This window comes from Cornus florida, unplaced genomic scaffold (assembly GCF_030987335.1).
Source record: "Cornus florida cultivar Cherokee Brave unplaced genomic scaffold, ASM3098733v1 CherokeeBrave_3.0.0_Hap2_Chr03, whole genome shotgun sequence".
Lineage (NCBI taxonomy): Eukaryota > Viridiplantae > Streptophyta > Magnoliopsida > Cornales > Cornaceae > Cornus > Cornus florida.
Window position 1 is genome coordinate 15,749,226 of NW_026775573.1, and position 13,433 is coordinate 15,762,658.

The 13,433-nt window shown below is 34.3% G+C and overlaps 2 protein-coding genes and 1 pseudogene across 2 annotated transcripts; 1 reads left to right on the forward strand and 2 right to left on the reverse strand.

Annotated features, from left to right (window-relative positions):
• The first annotated feature begins 769 nt into the window (after positions 1–769).
• LOC132301158 (ferritin-like catalase Nec2) lies at positions 770–2,521 on the forward strand. The gene is made up of 3 exons (XM_059798434.1): positions 770–1,122; positions 1,298–1,523; positions 2,150–2,521. The coding sequence occupies exons 1-3, from the start codon at positions 770–772 to the stop codon at positions 2,519–2,521; spliced, it is 951 nt and encodes a 316-aa protein (XP_059654417.1).
• A 2,948-nt stretch (positions 2,522–5,469) lies between these two features.
• LOC132299669 (ferritin-like catalase Nec2) lies at positions 5,470–7,613 on the reverse strand. The gene is made up of 3 exons (XM_059796424.1): positions 7,201–7,613; positions 6,762–6,987; positions 5,470–6,034 (listed from the first exon to the last, which is right to left on the reverse strand). The coding sequence occupies exons 1-3, from the start codon at positions 7,545–7,547 to the stop codon at positions 5,663–5,665; spliced, it is 945 nt and encodes a 314-aa protein (XP_059652407.1). The 5' UTR covers positions 7,548–7,613; the 3' UTR covers positions 5,470–5,662.
• Positions 7,614–10,371: 2,758 nt separating this feature from the next.
• LOC132301159 (ferritin-like catalase Nec2) lies at positions 10,372–12,496 on the reverse strand (annotated as a pseudogene).
• Between the last annotated feature and the right edge of the window lie 937 nt (positions 12,497–13,433).

Here is a 13,433-nt window from a genome sequence, read left to right on the forward strand (position 1 = left end):
GACCCATAGGTGGCCTAGTGGTACAGAATCCTACTTTTCAAAGTGAGGTGTTACTTTTACAAACTAAATTTTTTTTTTATCTCATACATGATTCTTTCCATCACTTTTTTATTTTTTTATTTTTTTTTATTATATTTTTATTGGAATGTTTTTATAAGAATTCTATAAGAAATTAATTTTTATAAAATCTAGAACAAAATTTTCATTTGAAGTTTTGAATGTTAACAAAAATCGATGATTTAAGAATCTAAATTCTTATTTTATTTTATTTTATTATTATTATTTTTATCATTGTTATTGTTTTGTTAAATTTTCAATTGTTACTTTTAAAAAAAAAAAAATTCATTTTTGTTTTTTTTTTTCTTTTCGGTAAATAAAGAGAGTTATTTAATTGATTTTTTTTTTTTTTTTTTTTTTTTTTTTTTTTTTTTTTTTTTTTTGGCATAAATCTTATTTGTGTTTGTTCGGAAAGTTTGATAAAAATTTCTTTAAATAATTAGTTTTTTTATTTAAATAAATTGAAAAAAGTTTAGGGAACAAAAACGGGGCGGGGTGGGGTGGGTAAGCACGGGGGCGGGTCAATTTGCCATATAGGATTTGCCTACGTAATATATTTTTTATTATCAAAAGTTCTAGTTACGTAATGTTATTTATAATTTTGGCTCCTCCAACCTCAAGATCCTGGCTCCCCCCTCTATATATAGCAGTGGGGTCAATCTCTCATGCATGGTATAACAATCTCATAATCTCTCTACGCACACAACCTAGAATGGCTACTCCTTTAGTCATGTCCACATCCTCCTCAGTCATGTTCATGATCTTGATGAGCAATTTCATGATGATCAATGTCTGTTTCTCTGAACCTACTTGCCATCCAACCTATCCACCAAATGCAGTTCCAGTAGCTGATGAAGATGTGGACTTGTTGCAATTTGCTGAGAATCTTGAGCACTTAGAAGCAGACTTCTTCTTGTATGGTGCACTGGGATATGGACTTGATGTGGTTGCTCCGCAGCTGGTCATGGGCGGTCCGCCTCCCATCGGGGCCAAGAAAGCTAACCTTGATTTCCTCACGCGGAACATCATCACAGAATTCGCATATCAAGAAGTCGGTCATCTCAGGTTCAAATCTCTCTCTATATAATAGTTATATTATACATGCAGACTATTAAGTCTGAATAACTTTGTGAACTATTCTTGTAAATAAAACATTTTCTTAACGAATTTTTAAATTAAAAACATAGAAAGTAACTAAACAAGTGCAAACGGCTTGTGCATGTTGATTGATTGTATACAGGGCCATAAAATCAACAGTTGGTGGATTTCCAAGACCTCTGATGAATATGAGCGCACCGAACTTTGCAAAACTGTTTGATGAAGCATTTGGATACAAACTTGTCCCTCCCTTCGACCCATATGGTGACAGCCTGAGTTACATGTTAGCTTCTTATGTGATTCCATACATGGGACTCGTAGGTTATGTTGGAGCAAATCCATCTATCAATGGCTTCAAATCGAAGAGGGTAAGGCACATTTTGGCTCGAAAGGCCATATATATACTGTAAGTCTGTGACAAAATTCAACAATGCAAAAAACTCACACACCCACACACTCTTATCGGGATTTTAATCCTCAACCTTCTATTTGGGAAGGTGAGAAAGTATCACCGAACTATAGTCTTTGGTGGTATTATTAATCCTCAACCCGATTAGACCTATTTAACTAGCCGTGTAATTAGTTCAACCCAATTAACTCGTAACCTAAATTAACCCAATTATTCTGATATGTCTGTTATTTAAAAAACCCAATACAGATATTATAGTATTTGTTTCTTTTCCTAACTATATTGTCTTACGTACTTATTATCATTTTCATAATTTTAGTAATTCATTATGTCATTTAGATGGATCATGGGTCGCCTTCAATTTGACCTATATAATAGAATGCTATTAGATCAACACAAACACCTCTGCTAACATGAATTAATTCCACCCAATGCCAAATTGTTATATATATATATATATATATATATATATATATATATATATATATGCAGACTACCAATTGTCTGATAAGCTTGAGCCCTAAAAGATGGGCTCAACAATGTATATCAAGCTTGACGTAAAAGACCATTGTACCTGTTGTGCAGCTCTTGGCAGGACTGTTGGGGGTTGAATCCGGCCAAGACGCGGTTATACGAATGTATCTGTACGAGCGAGCTAATGAAAGAGTGAAGCCATACAGCAAGACGGTAGCAGAGTTTACAATCCGAATTTCGGAGCTGAGGAATAAACTGGCAATGTGTGGCATCAAAGATGAAGGAATCACAGTCCCACCGGAACTCGGGGCTGAGAGCCGAACCACAAGCAATGTTTTGTCAGCCAACACTGACTCCCTCTCTTACAGCAGAATGCCAGGAGAGATACTGAGGGTCCTGTATGACTCCGGCGACGAGAGTGTGCCCGGTGGATTCTATCCCCTCGGAGCAAATGGAAAGATTGCTAGAGAATTTCTGAAGTAGGCATAGCCAAAAATGTTAGCCCAGAGACATGAATGAATAAATGAATGATTCCTATATATTATCACGTAATATTGTTATCATCAATCTTTTGTAAGTGTGCTTGACATTTTATTTATTTATATATATAGTGTTGTTCATGGTCACCAGGATAATGAATTTTTTTTTTGGTGAGCAATTTCTGAAGTTATATTTTGTATATATATATATACACACATACATACATATTTGTTCATTAGTGAATATGTGCGAGTTGAGCTTTGTGTCAAATAACAAGTGTTTAATACTTACAAAAATCAATATACAAAAGAACAAGAAATCCAAATATAGGAGGTAAAAACAAATACTCACTGAAAACAGACGCCTTTTAAATCTGATTTATATATAAGTTTAGTGCGATGTTGTTTCATCCAAACTACCTTTTGAAGTCCCAAACAATGTTCCTTATCACCATTAATATAATTTAAATATGCCTGAATACCACAAAGCAATGAACCATCATACATAGAGGATAACAATATAGCAACAGATACTCCGTAAATGTTTTTTTAAATATATATATATATAATTGTTACTATAAGAATAGTGCACTTTAAACCCAAAAAGTAACTACAGTAGGGAATCACTAGTTTTATACAGTAAGATTTGATCTAAAGGTTAATATTATAAAATATGGCAAACTACACTGACCTCCTTTAAGGTTTGACCTAATTGTAACTAAATCTGAGATTTGTCATTTTTTGTACCAAGACCCCCCCTGAAGTTTGCCCATTTCTGCAAAGACCTCCCCTCCATACAAAAAATTATACTTTTTGTCAAAAAATTTAGTTGAAGTGACTAAAATGCCCATCAACTTAGTTAAAAGACCTCATTACCCTTATAGTGTCGTGAAAAAACCAAAAAAACCATGCATTAATGGACCAAATTACCCTTTATATATAAATGAGACCAAAGCATGAAATTAAACTTCAAATGCAAATCCAAATACGTCTTTTATCATTCATATACACATACATTATATATAAACATATATATTATATGCAAATAATTTTATTAAAATGTAATTACAATAATTAAAGTTTAATCAAAATATATTTAAGAGACTATTAATTATATTTAATTAAAACAACATTTATTTTTTTGAAACAAATTAATAATAAATTGATAACAGCCACATATTTTTTCTAATTCGACTCATTTCCCAAATTAGTACACACTATATATATATATATATTTGTCCTGATATATTATAAATGAGTCATTGCTGATGGGTTCATTCTGCTTAAAATATAATACAATATATATTCTTTAATATGTGTTACAGTATATATATATATATATATATATATATATATATGAACCCCAACAACACCAATAGCAAGTTAAAAAAAAAAAAAAAAAAAACAGACCCATTTACAATAAATAAATAAATAAATAAATAAATAAATAAATAAATAAATATATATATATATATATATATATATATATATATATATATATATATTGAAAAGCAATTGATGAACAAGCAACAGTAGGGCAACCGACCCCATCTGTGTAAGACACACAATCTAAAAACACAAATATAAAAAGACACTGAAAACAGTTTCAACCCCAATTCAAAACTAATTGGAGAAAACAAACAAACCAAAAAAAAGATTCTAATTTTCATCTTCAACGTGAAAGGCTGAAACCAGAAACGATCATGTTAGAGGAGAAGACAATCCAGAGATTATATCACTCCTTGGAAATGAGTTAATTTCTTTAAATCACTATATCAATATTTGATTTTATCAAGTGATTGTTAGTGGTGGTGGTAGGAGGTTGAGAGGTGTGACGATTCGGGAGTGGGGTAGGCGGCAGATAAATGGTGGCCTCCTCCCCACTTATTCGACGGTCGCATGAAGAAGAAAACCGAAGCTCCGGCGATGATCTTGACCTTGGAAGAAGATGGTCCTAAGGTACGGGGTTTACTTGGACCGGATCAGATGGGTCTGTGTCGGAAGAACGATTTGAGCTGTAGTTATACGCCGATCTGAGATCGCCGATTGTGGATCTTCCTCCACCAACGCCGTCCTCGTCTCCGCCACCGACACCAAGATGCTCAAGTCTCAACATGAACCCGCTTTGAGATATAAATTTCCATGCATATACACACACACACATATATATATATACAGGTATTTGTGTATATATATATATCTATATATACAGGTATTTGTGTGTGTATATATATATATATATATATCTTGTGTCGTAGTTGGGATTGAAACGTGAAAATAGGTCTGGTGGAGAAAGACGGTGGTGGTAGGAGGTTGAGTGGTGGTGGCGGCGATTGGGTTGGGGTAGCGGCTGAAGAGAGTGGAGATGGGAAAGAGAACCATGGAGGACGAAAAAGAAAAAGAAAAAGAAAAATTTGTGGTTGTAAGTATAACGGTGAAATAGTCATTTCATATTTTCAGATATTTTTAATAATATAATAATGAAGATAAATGCGTAAATTCATAACAAATTCTCGCATAGAAGGGCCTTTGCCAAAAAAAAATGACAAGCTTCAAATTTAATTACAATTAAGCCAAACTTAGAGGTCATTGTAGTTTACCCTACAAAATAATATACTCAAGTTCATTTTAATGAGTTAACATATGTTGGTTACATTAATAAGCTTAAGAGACAAAATTGATTAACCAATTTATTATATAGAATCTGAATAAAGCCCCTAGTCTGGGCTGAGCCTGTAACGGGTATCCCAGCCCGACCCTATAAGAGAATGAGTAAGGTCCGAGACTCTGAGTATATGGTTCAGCCCTCGGTCAAGCCCATTCCATCTCCAGCCCAAATCATAGCCCATTGGGCTTTTCTTGCACATATTCAACATTGAACCCTCTACTTCTCAATTTCTTCGTGAATTTGGAAATCCATATTCATCCATTAGTAGACTTCAAAGAAGGTAATGGTCACCGAAAAAATTCATCATCGTGGTGATCATGAAAAACACTTTATTTATATGAAATGTCCATTTCAAAACAAAAGGTACTTTGATCATAACATTATTACATGATGAAAATAGGACTTTATTATTCATGAAGCATAAAATAAAATGGCAACACCATGCATGCATGCATGAGCTAGCATTTTTGGCTATGCCTACTTCAGAAATCCTCTAGCAATCTTCCCATTTCCTCCCCGGGGATAGAATCCACCGGGCACACTCTCTTTGCCGGAGCCATACACGACCCTCAATACCTCTCCTGGCATCCTGCTGTAAGAGAGGGAGTCAGTGTTGGCTGACAAAACATTGCTTGTGGTTCGGTTCTCTGCCCCGAGCTCAAGTGGGACTATGATTCCTTCATCTTTGATGCCACACATTGCCAGTTTGTTCCTCAGCTCCGAAATGCGGATTGTAAACTCCGCTACCGTCTTGTTGTATGGCTTCACTGTTTCTTTAGCTCGCTCGTACAGATACATTCGTATAACAGCATCTTGGCCTGATTCAACACCCAACAGTCCTGCCAAGAGCTGCACAACACAATGTCTTCTGTTACAAAACTTAAAACCTTGATATACATTGTTGAGCCATCATTACTACCTCCAGCTTATGAAACAAGTAGTAGTCTAACATGGATATATATACATAATGGATGACAATTCGTGTTACGTAATATGTAGTATTCCATTATATAGGTGAATTTGAATACAATCCATTTAATAATCATGCTAATAACCCTTAACAGACCTCTTATTAAACCAACATCAAGACACAATTCATTTAATAAGATTGTGTGGCACATAACACAATAAGACTCGTTTACTAACTTATTTAAATAATATATTTAAATTAAATGAGTCAAAGTAACTTGTTCCTTAACTTCAATATAAAATGTAAATATAATGAAAAAAATGAGATAATAAATGACTAAAATTATGAAAATAATAATAATTAGGAAAATATAATTAGAAAAAAGGACAGATAATAGCCATATTGATTAGTATATTGAAATAACAAAAATCTATGTAATAATTGAATTAAAACATGTTACAAAGTTATTTTTATAAACAGGTTAATACGAATTGACTCGATTATTATACAATCATGATTATATATTGGCAAAAACTAATAATATTTATATATCCATATATATATATATATATATATATATATATATATATATATATATATATATATATTGAAACATTGGTAAGAAGATATATATATATGGTCATTCAAGACGAAAATATGCCTTACCCTCTTTGATTTGTAGCCATTGAGAGATGGATTTGCCCCAACATAAGCTACAAGTCCCATGTATGGAATCACATAAGAACTTAACATGTAACTCAGGCTGTCCCGATACGGGTCGAAAGGAGGGACGAGTTTGTATCCGAATGCATCATCAAACAGTTTTGCGAAGTTTTTAGCGCTAAGATCCATCAGAGGCCTTGGAAACCCACCAACTGTTGATTTAAGGGCCCTGTATACAACAATCAGTCAACATACACAAAGTTTATATGCTTGTTTAGTTCAGTTTTCTAAGAACAATTTTATGTTTTTAGTTTGAAAACTTGGTTATTTAACATTTTTTAGAAATCAATGCATAAAAATTGAGTTTAAAAAAAGGTTTGGTATATAAGAACGGTTGACAATGCTATTCAGACTTAATAGTCTACATTATAGAGATCCGAACCTGAGATGACCAACTTCTTGATATCCGAATTCTGTGATGATGTTCCGCGTTAGGAAATCAAGGTTAGCTTTCTTGGCCCCGATGGGAGGCGGACCGCCCCAGACTAGCTGCGGAGCAACCACATCAAGCCCATATCCGAGTGCTCCAAACAAGAAGTAGTCTACTTCTAAGTGCTCAAGATTCTCAGCAAACTGCAACAAGTCCACATCTTCATCAGCTATTGGAATTGCATTTGGTGGGTAGGTTGGCTGGCAAGAAGGTTTAGACGAACAGACATCGATCATGAAATTGCTCACCAAGATCATGAACATGACTAAGGAGGATGTGGACACTAGAAGAGTAGCCATTCTTGTGCGTGTGTGTAGAGAGATGGTCAGATTGTTATACAATGCATGACAGACTTGGTACTATATATAGCATAATGAACCATGAATGTTAGACTAAGGTAGTCTAGTGATACTTTTTTGTCATTTAAAATCAAGAGTTACAAGCAATGTGAAAAGTTACAACACGTGTCCAATATGCGGACAACTTTTTTTTGTGTGCTCACGCACTTACCTTATCCCTTTGAACAATACAGAGTTGCCTTTTCGAAAAATATGTGGTTGTGCAATGTGCACATTGTATACGGACTGGACAATACAAGAGAACATTTCTCATTTCTCACTAATGAAAACAAAAATTTCTATTATATATATATATCTTATTAGCGGGGTCAAAATCACTATTACATCTGAAAAGAGAATCACGTAGCGGTCAAACTCTTGAGGCGACTAATGTGTCCGATTCAAACGAGTGACTTTGTCAAAGTTTGGTATATTTTTTTAATCCTAAAAAGCAGAAATATCGAGTAATAAGAGTTTCACTCTCTCTTAATTGGTTCTACATCTAGATGTCTTCACAATCAGGTTGTTTGGTTTCTTTAATTCTCTATCTCTTTCATATTTATAACAATTTCCTTCTTGAACAAGCTTTTTTCAAAGTCTAACGAAGATGGTGAAAGATGAAAATATGGTCATGAGATGAGATGGTGAGTCGATGGGTGAACCACGTACGCCAACCAATATGATTGGTATTATATATGCCTTCTAGTAAGATTTGACGTGGGATAACGGACCCACGGGGAAGACTTACTATGACACAGACACCAACGCCTATCCAACCGACACTAAAAAAAATTGGATCTAGGTTGAGTTTGGTACAATGAAAATGGTAAAAAAAGAAGAAGGGAATGAAAGAAAATAAAAAAATTATATTTGGTATAAAATGTTGGAAGGGAATGGAAGGGTTTGAAAGAGAAGACTAAAGCATAAATAGTAACTTTTGTTTTCCTCCCAAAAATTGGAGAAAATGGAAGGAAAAAAAAGGAAAATTAACATTTTTAATGAAATTTTGTTAATACCAAAATTTTCCTTAAAAATTCTATAAAAAGGGTATAGATGTAAATTCATTACATTAATTTCCTTCTCTTTCTTTCCCCAAACTTGATTACTATTATTTCCTTTTTTTTTTCCTTTATTAATCAACCAAACACAACAAATAACTAACACTATCCTCTCCTCTCCTCACCTTTCTTTTCTTTTTGCTCCTAATTAATGTTATTCTTTCTTTTCTTTTACACTATACCAAACATACCCTAAAGAATCAAGAGCTCGACTTACTTTGATACCACTTATAACAAAAATATAAGACAAAGAGCCTTTTCAATTTGATAAATAAGATTTGCTATTATACATGAGCACTGGACATCATATGGAGAATGTATTTAACATATAACAATGGATAAATGATTTAAAAAAAAAAAAAAAATTTCTTATCAAGAATAAGTAAGTAATAGTGTCACATCACTGTAACTCTCTAGATATCTGCAATATCATCGTTCATGCATTTATCCCACATTAATCAAAAAGAGCAAATCCATTGTACCAGGCTATCTGCAATATCATCGTTCATGCATTTATCCCACATTAATCAAAAAGAGCAAATCCATTGTACCAGGCTGTCTCCTTGTGTCGTTGTGCGGTTTGAGAGGGTTAGACGTATGAAATATTTCCTCCACATTTGGAAAGTTTGTTTTTTGTTTTGAACCTGTGTGACCTCTGAATCATAATGAAATTGTTTTGAACCTGTGTGACCTCTAAATCATAATGAAACAAAGTTCGCCCTCAATATAACTTTTTAGACATCGTTTATAATATATATGATAATACATACTTATTTATTTACTAGTGAGTAGGTATTTCCTATTGACCGCTAATATGATCCAATCTTAGAACGATACATCACATTTAGTTACTAATTTTAAAAGTTGGAAAATAAAAAATAAAAAAGAAAAAGAAAAAGAAATAATGGATATCTATTACTTTTCTAATTTTATAATTAATGGATAAATATACGCAACTCGCTCATACAACCTTGAACGCTTGTAAGTTGGATAATCACCTTACTAGCTGTCTTTGGGCTATCAATGATAGGAGAGACCAACAGTTTTTGGCCCAAAAGCTGAGAAGGATTCTAGATTCCCCATGTGCAATGTTCCAATGTATTGATTCAACATTTTAAAAGTATTTGGGCTTGTGAGATAGACCTGTCAATTTGTTTAACTTGAACCTTAGCTTAAACAATATATGGCCTAAATGAGCCCATTCACTTTTTAGGCCCTCGAGCCCTTAGCAAAATTGAGCATTAGGCCCATCCACAGCCCAAATTAGTGCCAATTGGGCTTTACTTGCACATGTTCAACAATTTATTATTATTTTCTTAAGGTACGCATATCGGCCCCATAACACACACACACACCATTCAAGTATGCGATTCGAAAGCGAGATTTCACGAACTTATCTCTTGAATCACTGCCTACACCGCTATCCCCCTGGGTTGCACATGTTCACCATTGAATCCTCTATTTCTCACTTTGTTCATGAATTTGGAAATCCACATTCATCAATTAGATTTCAAGAAGGTAATAATGCTCACCAAAAAATTCATTATCTTGGTGAACATGAACACCACTTAATTTATATGAAATGACAATTTCAAAAGAAACGGTACTTTGATCACTTACATGGATCAAACATTATTACAAGAAAATAGGACTTAATTATTCATGAAACATAAACTGATCGATGGCAACAACATGCATGCATGGCATGCATGAGCTAGCAATTTTGTCTATGCTGAACTCAGAAGTCCTCTAGCAAGCTTTCCATTTGCTCCCCGGGGAAAGAATCTACCGGGCGAATGCTCATTCCCGGTGTCATACAGGATCCTCAGTATCTCCTCCGAAGTTCTCTTGTAAGAAATGGAGGAAAAATTGGCTGATAAAACATTGGTCATGGTTCGGTTCTCGGCAGGTGGGACCATGAGTCCTTCATCTCTAATGTCACACAATGCGATTCAGTTCCTCAGTATTGCAATGCGGTTTGTGAACTCTGCCACCGTAAAGTTGTATGGCTTTACTATTTCGCTAGCTCGCTCAAACAAATACATTCGTATAACAGCGTTTTGTCCGGCTTTCACCCCCAAAAGTCCACTCAAGAGCTGCAAAAGACAATGTACACATTTAACACTGAATACTTCTTCCCTTGTTGTTGGTTTGGTTTTTTTTTTTTTTTTTTTTTTTTTTTTTTTTTTTTTTTTGGGTGAATTTTATTATTACTAATGGTGAATTTCACTAATGTAATAGTGAAATTTCACTTATTTAAATTTTGTTGCTATTTGCTTGCAGGTGAATTAGCGAAATTCACCATTGATAGTAATAAAATTCACGGAATTGGTAGTATGGCATGGATATATATATATATTAAAGGTATGGGCATTGAAGAGCAGAATGGAGACTTACCCTCTTTGATTGGTAGCCCCTGAGCAAAGGATTGATCCCAACGTTACCAACAAGTCCCATGTATGGAAGCATGTAAGTAGCTAAAATGAAATTGAGGCTGTCACGATATTGGGTGGAGAGGAGGGTTGAGTTTGGGTACGAATGCTTTGTCAACCATTTTTGCGAAGTTCTCTGCGCTCAAATCCATCAGAGGCCTTGGAATTCCACCAAGTATATTTTTAAGAGCCCTGTGTATAATCAATCAATCAATCAATTAGTAAATATATATGCATACACATACTTAGGCTTCATTGTTTAGTTCAGATTTAACTTTTTTATTTTATTCGAATGAGTCTTTTTGAAAAAAACAAAGACAGTTTGAAAATTAAAGGGGTAAGTGCAAAAAATACTCCTGAAGTATATTTTTTGTAATATTTTTACCCCTTATTTTAAAAAGTGAGCAATAAACACCCCTAATCTTTTGATATTGTGCAAAATTACCCATCTGTCATAAATCTGACATAAATTAGTGTTGTAATACCCATTTTACCCTTTTATTCTTCCCAAAATGCCCATGCAATTATCTCTCCACTGCAATCATCCTATGCCGTCAGTGCTCGCCGTCTCCAGCACGCGCCGGAAATTTTAGTATCAGTCACCTGCCTTGTTGCAGATAAATCTAATTGGCTCAATTTACTCTCCAATAGAAGACTAAATATAATGAGTTGTTTGCTAAACCTGCCTTATTGTAATACCTAGTTTCGAATGAGCTGTTTGCTAAACCGTATCTAAGCGTTGGCAGCTTTTCTTCTATCAGTTCATTCATTGATTGGTTTATTCTAAATTCTACTGCTATGTCTCTGAGATCCAATTTTCTTATCTCTATTTTTGCTAATCCACACTCATAGATTCATTAGCACGATTTAATAATAATAATAATATCAAGGAAAGCCGCACATTAACTTCACAAACCGAGTTAATTATGAATCAAAAAAGAACTGATTGACTTGCACATTAATGATTCTAAGAATGGTGTTTGGAATTGAAATTGTAAAAAATATCACTTTTGAAAGGCATTAAACATCTATAGATAACTAAACTATGTTTCTTGATAGAAACACAAGAAACACATTAGAACCCAATTCATGCGTTCCATAAAAATAGAGTTAAAAAACAAAAAAATCCAAAATATTAAAAAAAAAAAAAAAAAAAAAAAAAAAACCCCACATTTCAGGCAATAAAAAAGGAAGTTAAATTTGATTATTGTACAAGGACGAGCCGGCCTAATCCTCCCCAACCCTTTCCTCCGTCTCCAAATTCCCTTCCTGCCTTGGGCACCATCACAACGAGCTCACTGTTGGCACTGACAGCACTGGCCAACTCCAGCCTCGCCGACGCTGGAAGCCGATACCTCCACGCATCCACCACCAGCTCATCCAACAACAATTCGACCCCGTCGCCACCACCTTTGACCATAATCTTGGTCACGCCGGGGTGAATTTTTACGACATGGGCCCTCATGCCGTTTCTGAAGGCGGCGCTGTTTCCAAAGGTGGCGCCGTTTCCGAAGGTAAATTTCAACAATTCTCTGGAATTGCTGCTATAAAAAGCAAAAGAAGCCTTTTCTTCTTACCCTTTCCACCTCTTTGGACTTTTTATAAAGTCAATATCATCATCGCAAAGAAAAAACAGTCTTGTGTAGGGGAGCAGGAAGAGGAGGCGACGGCAGAGTTGAAGAGAGGATAGGGGAAAAACATTATCCTTTTTGGTCTTTTTACAAAAAAAAAAATATTTTTTTATATTTTATAAAATTATTTCATAAGGGTAATTTGGTCAATTTAGATTTTAAATGTATCAGGGGGACCTAATTACACCAAATTGAAACTTGAGGGGTGTTTTTTGCACGTGAGGGGTGTGATATGCACTGTAAGCATACTTCAGGGGTGTTTTTTGCACTTGACCCAAAATTAAAGTATGTTTAGTTCAATTTTTCGAGAAATGAAAATAAAGAAATTCTACAAAAATCTGCTTAGTAAAAATATATGCATATCCCTTCCGATGAATGTTCTCTATTTTCATTGATAATAGAGAGTGGAAAATTTCCAAGATAAATAAAGAGCATTCATTATGTCCCGTGATATTGTATTTTATGTCCAAGAGGAAAGTGTACAAAGGAAACAGTAAAAATATATGCATATTCCTTCCGATGAATGTTCTCTATTTTCATTGACAATAGAGTGTGGAGAATTTTTAAGATAAATAGAGATCATTCATTATGTCCCGTGATATTGTAAATTTTCGGCTGGGAATTGGCTCTGATACCATTTGTCACAGCTCGCCCAGACCGTGTAGATACTGTTTCCTTTGTACACTTTATTCTTGATACTCACAATTTTTCTCGGAACGAACATAT

What these genes read in the sequence shown, in the direction of transcription:
- LOC132301158 (XM_059798434.1), top strand. Translation starts at nt 770, where the DNA reads ATGGCTACTCCTTTAGTCATGTCCACATCCTCCTCAGTCATGTTCATG. An exon ending in CAAGAAGTCGGTCATCTCAG is followed by an intron (nt 1,123 to 1,297) that starts GTTCAAATCTCT and finishes GATTGTATACAG; the next exon opens with GGCCATAAAATCAACAGTTG. An exon ending in ATGGCTTCAAATCGAAGAGG is followed by an intron (nt 1,524 to 2,149) that starts GTAAGGCACATT and finishes CCTGTTGTGCAG; the next exon opens with CTCTTGGCAGGACTGTTGGG.
- LOC132299669 (XM_059796424.1), bottom strand. Translation starts at nt 7,547, where the DNA reads ATGGCTACTCTTCTAGTGTCCACATCCTCCTTAGTCATGTTCATGATC. An exon ending in CAAGAAGTTGGTCATCTCAG is followed by an intron (nt 6,988 to 7,200) that starts GTTCGGATCTCT and finishes TGTTGTATACAG; the next exon opens with GGCCCTTAAATCAACAGTTG. An exon ending in ATGGCTACAAATCAAAGAGG is followed by an intron (nt 6,035 to 6,761) that starts GTAAGGCATATT and finishes TGTGTTGTGCAG; the next exon opens with CTCTTGGCAGGACTGTTGGG.